General features: G+C 46.4%; 1 protein-coding gene across 5 annotated transcripts in view; it reads right to left on the bottom strand.

The window, feature by feature from the left end:
• Positions 1-5: 5 nt before the first annotated feature.
• Positions 6-12,842, bottom strand: part of chd6 (chromodomain helicase DNA binding protein 6) — a 38,633-nt gene continuing 25,796 nt past the window's right edge. For 4 of the 5 annotated variants that reach the window (XM_076268393.1, XM_076268394.1, XM_076268392.1 and 1 more), the window contains 12 exons: positions 12,733-12,808; positions 12,553-12,607; positions 11,869-12,106; positions 11,520-11,728; positions 9,453-11,420; positions 8,371-8,522; positions 7,826-8,035; positions 6,738-7,277; positions 6,287-6,511; positions 6,028-6,171; positions 5,508-5,612; positions 6-5,385 (listed from right to left, as the gene is read on the bottom strand). In XM_076268393.1, coding sequence (XP_076124508.1) covers positions 4,213-5,385; positions 5,508-5,612; positions 6,028-6,171; positions 6,287-6,511; positions 6,738-7,277; positions 7,826-8,035; positions 8,371-8,522; positions 9,453-11,420; positions 11,520-11,728; positions 11,869-12,106; positions 12,553-12,607; positions 12,733-12,808 — 5,095 coding nt within the window. In that variant the 3' untranslated portion in view covers positions 6-4,212. The remainder of the gene's footprint in view (positions 5,386-5,507; positions 5,613-6,027; positions 6,172-6,286; positions 6,512-6,737; positions 7,278-7,825; positions 8,036-8,370; positions 8,523-9,452; positions 11,421-11,519; positions 11,729-11,868; positions 12,107-12,552; positions 12,608-12,732; positions 12,809-12,842) is intronic. The other variant, XM_076268396.1, reaches the window with a different exon arrangement.

Genomic DNA, 12,842 nt, shown 5'->3' with positions numbered 1-12,842 from the left:
CCCACTTCAAAGTTGAAAGTCATCTTTTATTGCACAATAAAAGATCACATACCATGTTTTGAATTATGTGATTGGTCCACATGGGAATACAGGAGCTAGTTCAAGAAAAAATAAAAATAAAAACAAAACAAAAAACCCACATCTCTCAAATGTTGCTGTTTTCAGAGTACTTTTTTCTTTTTCTTTTTTTTTTAGCATATGATCCCATAATACAGTGCACTTGGTTCGATGAAACTAAGAGCGTACAGTACATCCACTTAGTGAACACTGGCCTTTCAGTTACCGAATGAGCTGCAAACTACTGTCCTAAACGCAAGCAGCTGAAGAACAGAACTGGTAAGCATGCATACAGACACCCAATCTGAGCTTTATGCCATCCTGAAATGGGAGTGAGTTTTGTTAAGGGTGGTTGCCGAGGCCAATGCCAGCATGTCCAGGCATGCAAGGACAAACACAACAGAACACCTAAGAGGAGAGCCCTGCATCTTTCCCAATGCGTGCAGATATGTCATAGTAATTATATATGCAGCCCAGCCACTGGCACATGACCACAGAATTGGAGTGTAAATTTAACCTCATGATTATAGTGACTGATCCAATCCTCTTGAATCACACACTATTGCACGGGTGAAGTGTTTTCAAACACAGAATAGCTTGCACAGAACAAAGAAAATGGGCCTAACACTGCAACTTGAATCAGCCACATACAGTATTTTTGGATGCCGCTATTAGAACATGAAAGGTTACTTACTCGTTTCTTCAAATTCAATCCAACTACCATCTTAACATTTTTTTCCCAAAGAGTAGTTTAGTGTACCTAATTCAGTGAGTTTAACATTACATGTTTTCCCATAAATGCCTTGGACCTGAAAATCCACATTAAAATTAAAATGCAATGATTTCACCAGTTCTTTTGATTAGAAACATGAGTATCTGTGCAAAACGTAGCCCAACGAGGCATAGGTAATACATTGAGGACAGACATTTATAAAGTTACAGCCAGTAATGCTCGTGAAAGTATCACCACTTTTTTCCAAGGCATGTCTGTTTTTAGCACGTTTGAGACTAATTTTGCTTCAGTTGAAGGCATACCAACAAAAGAAACATCATAAACATTCATTGTGGGGAAAACAGTACTGCACTGGATGTGGTGAGGGCAAATCTTCGAAAACGGCAACCCTTATGCATACAGTAAGCTTGAATACAGGTAGATAAACAAAACTGACAGTGGTGTAAAATAAATATATCTGAAATAATATAAAAGTATTTGAAAATCAGTCTTGTCTTCTGATAAATTATTGAACACTAGCAGAGGAGCGAAAAATGAAGAGTGCTTTAACAACATGAATAAATATGAAGTTTGGAACTGTAACTTAACTCACATACTGCACATTTTAGGTGATTCAAGTTTCAACCAACAGAAAAGGCTTTTGAGATTAAGCATGGGTTTGTGGGAAAACATCACTTCTGTTGATAATACTTTTAATTTTGGTGGTCCATTTCTCCATATGGTAAGTCTATAATAACGGTTGTGGAAAGATTTGACACGTTTTAAAGACCCTAGAAATCGGACAGCAAAAATCATGATTATTTGAACAGAACCTTTGTTCTCTTCAGCTGTATTCACACTGCATCTGTAATGTAACAGAAGGCCCCCAAAGTGATGTCATGTGAAAAGCTTATCAGAAGAAAGACCCTATTGATCAAATTAAATCTGGCACAACTCAAGACATCCTTACAATGACACGACAATCTGATCACAGGCTGAGACACAATCAACAACAGAAATAATGTTAAATGTTAACGGCGGATGATTCTTATCCATGACTAACCTACATAAAACCTGACACAATAATCATACCGACACACAAATATGGGACAGGACCTCTCAACAAAGAAAGTATAAGCAATCTGTCTATAGTGTTCAACAACTGTTTTCCAATTGTGCTTTAATTTCCTGGGATTTTTGAATGGTCGATTTGCTGCCCCTCTCTTCATTATTATGGGAGTAAGATGATTTATTCATCACACTGTGAGTTTGACAGGGCCGGAAATATGACTTGTTGCAAATGAGGATCAGGAACTGACGTGACATTCATAGGCACGTACTCACATAGTCATACAACTAAGCTCACTAATGTCTATTGGGTCTGACTGTGGATGCTTTCTGTTTCAAACGATCAAGCCCTACACAAAATACTTTGATATATACTTTCCAACATGTAGATGTAACAAACATCCATATATAAAACGTTAACTAAATAAGGCATTGTATATTTAACATAACTGAGTGAAATAAATGAAATGATGCCGTATTTGGTGAAAGTTTGGCAAAGCAGATTTAAAAAAAAAAAAAAAAAAAAACTTAACCAAAAATAAATTATGGAGTCACAAGTTGTGACAAGGCAACAACAATCTTAGAACAGTAAAGGTGACGTAGGGAAAGACAAGATATAAATACAGGTCTACAACAAAATGTCCATGATGGGCCATGTTATGTGCAAGTGTGCGCATGCATCCACACATACACTCACCAAAAGAAAACAAATGCAACAGAATACAAGAATACAGTTACAGGTAAACATTCACCAAAAAGACTGTGCAAAAAAATATTTCATGTCTGAAAACGGAAAGGAAAAAAGTGAACTCAAAAAGTTATTCGGCTGAAAAGCCAAGTCTAAAAAGTACACCCAAAATGAGACCCTGTTGTGAAATTCTGGGAAGAAAAAAAAAACTACCTTTGTTTCCATCTAATGTACAGTTATGTTAAATACAGGAAACACTGTTACTGAGTTTGCCATATCTCCACTATGTTGCATCATAGTAGAGAAAAAAACTAAAAACGTGGTGTGCTTTGTAAACAAAAGTAACAGCAATATACAGCTAAACAGATTTACATTTTCATTTAAGAAGTCCTAGCATGATCTATTCTACAGGAGCTGAAAATGCATCAGAGGGGAAAGAGACCAGACCAATCCTACACCAGTTAAGTGTGGGTGGGCATTTTCGACCATTCCTGCTTCTCACGCCTGTGGTTCTGCCAGGCCGCCTTCCCTTGCTTTGGACAGACCAGTGGGAGTGGACAGATTTGCTTGTTGTTATTGTTTCGTTGCCTGCTCTTTTCTTTTGTTTATCAAACGAGAACGCTTCCCTCGCTTGTCAGTGGTCCTCGCTGTGACCTTGGCCACCTCAATGTGGTGTCTCCTCTCTCTCTCTCTCTTTGCCCCCTTGTGAGGCTCTGCTATGGCACTAGTGTTGGACACATCTCATCTTTTCTGGACACGTCACCTGCCAGCTACAATCACAAAGTTACACGTTGTGTGGCTGGGAACAAAAGGGTATTTTTCAAAGTGACTTTTGAAAATGAAATTACTTTTTTTTGTTGCTGCTGCCTGCATCCTATGAAGTACATGATACACGATCAAAAAGTCAAAATCTGGATTGTTCTTTGCCATTGATTTTAACACACTTTTTTTTTCCTTATGTACTCAAATATCCATTGTAACCCATATGTTGAATCTGTTATACCTCTAACTCTTGTTATACACATTAAAATGTTGGCTCTTATATATTCCATTAAAATGTATAATGTTACATAGCAGCAACATGAGAAATCAGGTCCGACAGCAAAATCCACTGAGTCAAGGTCAACAACAGCTAATGACATTGCACAAGGCCTTCTCGTCTACATGTCCGCAGGCGTAAGACCCTCGCAAGAGAAACAAATAAGAGTGGAACTTTTATCTATAACCCTGTAACACCATCAACACAATCACAACCTCTGGTCCCTTTTAACAGCCCTCCTGTGGTGCATTCTACACTTGCATGTCATTTATGCAATCAGTAGGCTTGATCACCTTGCATAACCATATAGCACTACATTATACCACAATGACTTCATTGATCCTCTACCGTACGCATACAGCTCTCAACAGAATGCCCCTGCGCATGGAGAGAATGACTGCGGGTTTTGATCCATTTCTGTTGCTGCCATCATACCTGTGTGTGCACTTGCATGCAGAAGTGTCCGTCTTTATCTATTTTTGCTTTCCGAGGGGGGAGAGTGTTTCAGAGAGCACGTACATACAATAGGGACAGGAGTTCTATAAACATTAATATGTGGATAACTTAAGTCTTTACATGGAAACTGACAGACACTGTCACAAACTCCACTCCGCTGCACCGTAGAGTGGACGGGGGTGGTGATGGTTCCTACTGCGAGTCCTCCCTGGGTTCATATTCTTGCCTTTCGGTCTCGGGCAGTCTTTCATCCTTCCCTTCCACATCCTGCTCCTCCTTTTCCTCTGTTTGTCTCTCCTCCTCTTTGCTGCTGCACCCTATGGGAGCCTCAGGAGGAAGGGCATTGCTGTGGTCCTCGTGGCCCTTGCTGTTTGTGTCTGTCTCATGGTTTTGTGGCCCCTGTTCACTTGGGGCGTCATTGTCCGCGTCCGCCCGTATCTGCGGAGCGTCGCCGGGCCCTCTGGCAGACGTGCTGTCCATTGGAGGGCTTCCGGCGCTCCCGCCCTCCGGAGCCCCGTCCTCTCTCAATTTCTTTCTCTTCCTCTTCGGGCTGCCGGAGCTGTCGGCGGCGGGCATCCCCGGCAGTGCCATGATGCCCCCATGGGGCAAGAACATGTGTGGATACAGCAGTCCGTGGGACATCCCTGGGATTAGAAACGGGTTGAAGGTCAAGTGGCTGCCAGTGCTGCTGATGCTGCCGGCAGACACACTGGTAGGCGTGGTGCTGCTAACGGTAGCGGTTGCGTGTCCAACGGGAGGCCCAGGGGGCTTCCCTTCCACAGGTGCTCTGTCGTCCTTGCGCTTGTCCAAGCCCGAGGCCGTGGTGGAGCTGCAGCTCTCGGCCGGGGGGCTCGGACCACTGGTGGCGGGACTGGGGCCGCTAGAGGGACTGAGGGCAGCAGAGGTGGAGGTGATCACCGTGGGGCCTGCTGAAGTGGACAGGGTCGTGGTGGGGGAGGAGGACGAGGGCGAGGATGACGAGGGCTGGCTCATGAGGCCGCTCACGCTAAACATGGGCGGCTGCACCGCCGCCATGCCGTGAAGCATCATGGGAAGCATGCTGATGCCGTTCTTGGCATCCTCTCCCGCTCCCGCTGGGACGGCTGCAAAGCCGTGTGGGAATCCCATCAGGCCTGTGAGGGGGATGCCCGGAACGTTCCGCAGGTTTTGCAGACTGACCAAGTCCATACTTCCAATCAGTCCCCCGTTCATAAACAGGGGCCCCATGTTCGAAGGAGACTCCGGGAGGATGGGTCCAGCTTTGACCATCTCACTGCGAGGACGTCGACCCCTCCGGCGAGGCCCAGGATCTCGGCTAACAGGTTCTGTCAGGATTCGAGTGAACTTGCCCTCTGGCAGAAATCCCTGAGAACAGTATATGTGGGCAAAACACTAGTTATCAATCCTTCTAAGGCTGTGCTTGAACAGTATTTCGGCATTTAGCTTGGTCGTTTTAAAAAAGGTCTGAGGCATTTGTAGGTACTCACCGAATGTTTCACCACTTCAGCCCAGTCTGGAGCCACACAATATTCAGAGTTGGCATCCAGCCATCGAGACAGTTCCTTTATCGCTGGAGCCATAGCGCCACCCAGCTGCAACACAAGATATTGCAACTTTAGTTTGACACTTCAGCCTCAAGCAACCCAACAATAATCATATTTAAGATTTGTAGAAAAAGATACACAGTGTTATACCACTGATGATAACTAGCGGGCAAACATGTCTTATTCCTAAATGAAAAAGGGAATAAATACTTTAATGCTTAGACTGCATCACTGCAGAGACCTACACCCTTGTAAGGAAAGAAAAAAATGAATATGCACAAAAGGGATCAGATGACAACATGAAAGACCGAATAACAGCATATTTCTACTTAATACAAGACTTGAAATGTTAACAGCAGCATTCAACAAACAGTCATTAGTGCGAGTTAACATACACATTCAAAGTTGATTGCTTATTGGCAACTGTTAACAGCTTCCAATAAAAAGGGAGACGGGTCCCTACCCTACGTCCTGTGCTCCTGTGTACTACGGGCACCCGCTCTTCTCCGGTCAGGGAGTTCACATCCAGCTTGGTAGGGTCTTTGCAGCGGTGCCTCCTCTGTTTTGGACGCTCAACAAAACTATGCAAGATGGCTGCGTTTTGGGACTGAATCACAAGCAGGAAGATGTGTTTTAACAATGACTTTAGCTTACACACAAATACACAATATTCTAACTTTTTCTTTGGATTTTTTTGTAAAAAAAACATGGATTTAACTTACGGAGGCAAAATGGGGGATTTCCATGTAGTTGGGGTTTTGTCTAAGCCACTCCATCAGGCCCTTATTGGCTGCTTCTCTGTCAATCCCCAGGCTCTCTGGTGGTGGTGGAGGTGGCAGCCCAAGAGAACTAGAAGGTCCAGATGGACCAGGATGTGCTGGGGAACGATCAGACTGGGTGGTAGTGGTGGACGACACCGTTGAGTGGCTGATGCTATCCGGTCTTGGCTAGGGACAGAACATGAATGTTAACAATGTTTATGCTGGTGTGTTTAAGGTAAAAGTTGTTTTTTTAACCTAAAACGACACAGACTTGCGACCATGAGTTTGAGAAATTGAACCCTTGCCAGCCAATTGTCAGGTAGTGACACTACTGCTGCTGCACCATACCCATTATGTTTATGTTTAACCCAGGTCCAACATGCATTTTGTGCAAGCATGTATCCGTTCTCACTTCTAATCTGAATGCCAGGCCAACCTGCTGTTCCTGCACACTTAGTCCGTGGCTCCGCATGAAGCTGATGTCCGGCCCGTCCACATTTCTCCTGCGGCCTCGCCTCCGTCTCATGAAGTCGTCACGGCGAAGGCTGCCGTTGACGATCTGCCCGGTGACTGGGTGAATGAGGCCGGCCTGCAGAATGCCGGCCATGTCCAGGCCCAGAGAGCCCTGCATTGAGCTCAGGGTGGGCAGCTTATGTTGCGGTGGAGGGGGGTGAGAAGGTGGAGGAGGAGGAGGGGTGTGGACTGTATGAGTAATATGACCCACAGGGCCAGTCTCCCCGCCAATGCCAAGCTCCCCAGGGGGTTTGGAGAGGTCCATCGCCGCTTCCTGCCAGCCGTTCAACAGCAGCGGTCCGCCCCGATGTGGAATGCCAACCTGGATTTTCTCTCCGGTGTGGCAAGGCTTGCTGAGCACCTCTGCCTCAAATTCAAACCGCGGTCTTACTCCTGGTTGCTTGAGGTCGGACAAGAATGGAGGGGCCATCAACCTCTCCTACAATATAAAGTGAGATAGAGAGGGTTGCATGGTCACAAAAGTATGTTTGTGTGTCTTGAAAAGCGCTATACAAATTAAATGTATTATTATTATTGTAGAGGAAAAGGAAAGCTATAACAATCTTATTGGATCGTAACAGCTGCTAATTCACAAAAACAAAAAAAAAACTGAAAAAGGAAGAGTGTCAGGTATTGCTAAAAAGCATGGGGTTTGTTAAAGGCGCTCTAAGCGATGCTGGGTAACATCACTTCTGTTGACTTTCAAACAAAACAGAGAACTAGCTCGCTACTTCTTCCCCCTCCCTCCCGTGCTGCTTCCGTGCAATTGAAACTCTCCTAAACGCCTCTCGTCTGTGATTTGCTGGTACAGTTTGTTATGTTTTTATGGGCTAGGTTTGCCCAGGTTGTTTTTGTTGCCGTTTTTGGAGCCTTCAGGACACAGACAGATAGTGGTTGGTTAGGTGATGTTTGCAGTAAATTACATTAAATGTTTTAGCCTAAAAAACGCATGGCATCGCTTAGAGCACCTTTAAAATGATGGTTTACCTTAGGCATGCGGGAGACAGTTGGCATGTTGAAGTTAAGGCTCTGGGCAGGCTGTACCCGGGCTGGCATGAAGGCAGCTCGCTGGTGGCCACTGTTAGGGGCACAGGTGTTTGCCAGGGTACTGTGCGACTCGTACTGGCTGGATGAAGGCCATTTCCCTTTCAGAATAGCATGGCAAATACTGTCAAGGCGATTAATTATCACCCTGTCCTGAATGGAGGAAACAGAGCAATAAAAGACTCAGTGAAATGCTTAACTGATAGAGGAGCTATTCAAACACCGACACTGTAAGACAAGTATTTTTTCTTATGATGCACTGAAGAATAATTTCCTAATGACATCTCTATCTACTCTCACATTTATGAAGACTTAAATTCTCTTCTTAGCCTTTTCTTCCTTATTTATACAGTAAAATGCTAAACAAAGGAATAACTTTTTTCATTCATTCATTCAACCTTTATTTCATGCTCGGAAATACAGTTGAGGGCAGTCCTCTTTTCCAATGTGATGTGATGAACTTGATGCAGAAACTTTATCATGTGTACCTTGGGCCATCCAGAGAAAGAGTAGAGGGCTTTCTCCTGGAGGAGCTGGGCAATGGTAGGTTCCCGAACATCATGGAGACTGTCGGGCATTTCACAGACTGACATTTGGGGAGCGTATCTTGGGGCCTCCACATAGCTGTCCACCATCAGAGCTGAAAATGACAGGAAGTGTGCAAAAATGCTAAAAATGGCAGCGAGCACTACACATATACATTAAAAGCATCCAATGAAGTTGTTTTCCTACTGGGCTCCCCCTACATTTGCAGAGTATTTGTATTTTACACAACTGTTGTAAAAAACATGCAATGGCTTGTTCCCTACCCCCAGGACACGGTACAAGTGGATTTGTTTACAAGCCGAAGGATAGCAACCGGCAAAGATGATCTCCAAAGAGCCATGTCGACTGACAAGGTAATATTACACAATTTCATATAAATAGTAGGCTTGCAAAGTTGCAAGGCTGGTTCTCCATAGGCGGGTACAGTACGGCTGCGAAAAGCATGTTATTCTCCCTATTAGAAGTTATTTTATCATGAAAATGACTTTGAAGCTCTTCTATTAAGGTACAACAATGCATAGGATGCCTTTAGGTATATTGAATGTATACTCTCAGAGCAAGGTTGCACCAGTGAAAAACACATAGGCATTTAGAAAAAGACACATACAAAACTATGCTTTTCGAAGAGCTGCATGAATAGTTGCCCTGACAACCAGATTCCGTTCCATTCATGCTGCTCTCAGATCAATGCCTTGCAAGGATTTGGAACAGTTTGGGTCTTGCAAAGCTCCCCAGTAATCTTGATTAAAGAGTTGCTGAGAGGGTGTCCGATTGGGAAACGAGCAGTAATATCAAACGTGTCACAGCAATGATCCTTGCAATTACCATAATTCACATATAAGGATGCCTGGGATCAGTGGGATTAATGTTTATTCAGAACTGTGGCATATTAGTTATTCCCCTGATTGCTGTGATTCAAACTCAAGGACACTGAAAACTGAGAGGGCTGGTCTGAGGATTAGGACATTTTATAAGACAATGGAAAGAGAGAGACATAGGGGCATTGTTGTGGGATGTTCCTTACCTGGGGTTTTCACTCTCTCTTGTTTTAGCTCTTCTTTTGCTTCCAGCATCTCCGTCTGTTCTAGCCTGGGTGTGAGTGTAGTGCTGTCTGGCTCGAGGGCCTCAGGGTCAGGCTTGATCTCTGCAGTGGTTGGCTCCAGCAGCAGCTCCTGCTTAATGTGGACGGCAGTGCTGGGCTCTGGCGACGTGGGGGGAACTGACAGAGGGACGGACAGGGAGGGCGAGGCACAGGGAAGTGGGGACGAGGTGGGGCCTACGGAGGAGAGGGTTGGGTCACTGAGACTGCTCCCGATCACAGGCTCAGAGAGCCTTTCGCTGGATGCCTCCTCCGAGTGCACTTCGTGTAGTGACCTTGAGGGTGTCTCATAGGGCTCCTCCTCCGCGGGCTCCTCGGAGGGCAGCTGTAGGGTTTCCTCTCCAGGCTGCTTCTCCTGAGGATGGCTTTCCCAAGGCTCCTCTGGTGGCACATCCGAAAGCCCCTTCAGCATAGACTCTTCCATCGGCTCCTCACAAGGCTCTGCGAAGTTCTCTTCATTATGCTCAGGGACACTTGCTTCGCTTAGTGGTTCCGTACTGGTCTCACCCAGGGCTTCCTCTGGAGGGCCTTCAGACGGATCCAGAGATGCTTCGTCGGGCCCCTGAGTTGTCCCGGTCAGGCTGTGACTATCCTGTGACAGCTCCTCCTTGTCAAACTCAAAGGTCACGCTCCCGGCCACATCAACAGGGCTGGGAGCACTGCGGGTGACGTCTGAGTCACTCAGCTTCTCCTCTGGCTCTTCAGTGGGGCCCGTATGGGAGAGACTCATATCGCCCAAAGAGAGGGGAGTTGGAGCGTACTCTGGAGGAGGGCTGGCTGATAGGTCAGTCTGCTCGACCGAGGGCTCGGCTTCACTCAGCTCCTTAAACAGCATGAAGCTGGACGGCAAGGGGTCGACCGGATTGCTCTGTGAGTCCGAACTGGGCATGCTCAGACAGTCGTTCAAGGCAGTGTCCACCTGGCCATCTCCGGGTGCATCTGACGAGTCCAGGAACTCCGACTCCAGCGCAGGAGCACCCAAGATTGGGTCGGCCTCGTTGAACATGTGAGCTGCAGCAGCATGGTCTGAGCTCTCCCACGGCGTTTGCAGTTCATCCAGCTCTACGGAGGGTGCCATCAGCCCCGTCTCTTCAGACGAGCCCTGTTCACCCACCAGCACATCACTGCGTAGCTTCCCTGCAATGGAGTCGGCAATGTCCCCCTGAGTCCCGCTCAGCTCGCCCTGTACACCGTAGGAGTTGAGCATGCTCTGCCCTCCAGAAGCCGAGTTGAAGGGAAACCCGTTGAAAGCCTCTTTGCTGGGCTTACCGTGGAGGGAGTCGGCAGCCAGTCCATCATGCTGCAGCGACGCCAGCTCCAGGGACTCCTCAAGGGGAGGGCAGTCCAGGAAACCCTCCCTGGGGCCACCGCCACCACTCATGGCCAGGGAGCCAACCGGGTCTCCAGCTACCACCTCAGTAGGATGGTGCACAGGACCATGGATGTGAGGGTGTCCATGGGCATGGTGAGATGGCGGAGTGTGGTATTCAGGAGGCTGTGGAGAGTGGCAGTGGCTGAGGCCAGCGTCATAAAGGCAGCAGTGGCGATGGGGCATGCCAGACATAGAGGCTGGCACGGGGTAGCCGTGGTTCTCTTTCCGCACGTAGTTGCGGTGGGCTTCCAGAAAGGAGAGCTGGGGATCATTGAGGATGTAATAGTCAGTTCGGCTCAAGCCATGCTTGGCGGCGCCAATCAGGAGGTCCCGGTCGTGTTTCCCGCACTCCCACCACACAGGCAGGTAGAGACTAGGCTGGCACAGCTGAAGTCTCTGTCCCAACAGCGGGTGGCGAAGAACTTGCTCCCGAATTTTCCTCAGCAACTCAATGCGGTAGAGTGTGCGGGCCGCTCGCTCTTCAGTGATTGGTTCCACAAACAGAGCGTGGTCAATGGGACCTGAGAGAGGCAGAGAGGGACAGTGAGAAACAGTGAAATCAGAGGGAACATTGTCTGTACTTTGATTTGTGTTTTTAATTAAATAACATTCATTTCTACCTTCATCCTTCCTTGGGGGAAGCCTGCAGGCAGTGCGACACATGGATACAAAGTTGTAGAAATATCTCTCTAAACTTTCATCTGTTTTTCTCTCCAGTCGAGCGAGAGAGCGGAACTGTGTCCAATCAAACACTTTCTTCTCTGGGTCAAACATAACACCGAAGGATGAAACTGTCCGATAGAAATCTGCCTGCTCTCGACGTGTCCACCTGTTCCATCAGACATAAAACATTTTATGCATAATCCCACCAGAAGTAATACATTCAACAAAACAGCTACATTGTCCACATATTTGTATTGGCATTTCCTCTATAACGTTGAGTCACCAGTGGCTGCCAGTTTCACCCACCTCCTCTGCCACTCCAGGAACAGGGGGTCTGGTTCTACAGCGCATCTCCTCAGGTCTTCTCCCAGTTGCCAGGGCACATGACTAGCCCCATCCAGCATCAGGAACTCGTGGCGCAGGGGCTCACGACGGTTGTAACGCTGGTAGGTGGTGATGAGTCGTCGAAGACGAGCCGTCAAAGCAGAACCCGCCGGCCAGAGAAGCCTGCCCTGCTCAGAGGCCTCTGGAACTCCCAGTTCACCTTAGGACACAGGATGAGGATGTTGTCAACACAGGAAAAAAAAAACACTTTCATAGACAAAATGAGTCACCACTTGCTAGGGGTGGAATGTCTCGGATGACCACTGTGGGTGGAGTTTTTTTTTTTTTTTTTTTTAAACTTCTACAAATTCAACATTTCAGATAATAACCAGATCAAAGAGAAGCTGCATGAATTGAATTGTCCTCTGAGATCATGATGTCAAGCAACACTGTATTTACTGAACAAAAACACTCTCAGGAACAGGGGTATGAATGAACACAGGAGACTTGGCAGCTGTGTACTGATGAAAGGCAATCCCCCCACCTCTTTCCCAACTGTGTCTGCTCTAATAATAGTCTCTGATAATATCCTGATGTTTTTGATAGAGCTACTGATGCTCAGATCTGACATTTCAATGCTTTAATATTGAAGCTGTCAGTACTTACTTGAAACAGCATTCTCCTGTTTCTCTGATGTGTCTGTAACAGAACTGGTGTCATCCTTTAAGAGATCAAAGCAACAACAGACATTAAACAAAAACGTAAAAAAGATATCAGAGGACAAAATATGACTCTACAAGAAGAGACAATCGACTGCAGTTCCTATGACATTAAGGAAGTTCATACTTTGCTCTCCTCCTTATCTTCCCCCCCCTCCATCTTGCTTTCAGTCTCGTCTTTCATGTCTTCAGACTTCCCAACACTACGGAAAATATAAAAACATTATGATGAGCCAG

This window comes from Alosa pseudoharengus, unplaced genomic scaffold (genome assembly GCF_046254945.1).
Source record: "Alosa pseudoharengus isolate Yale_2024_CS ecotype anadromous, Long Island Sound unplaced genomic scaffold, YU_APseudo_1.1 YU_APseudo_1.1_scf_5, whole genome shotgun sequence".
NCBI classification, from domain to species: domain Eukaryota; kingdom Metazoa; phylum Chordata; class Actinopteri; order Clupeiformes; family Clupeidae; genus Alosa; species Alosa pseudoharengus.
This window is presented reverse-complemented; position numbering and strand designations above follow the sequence as displayed.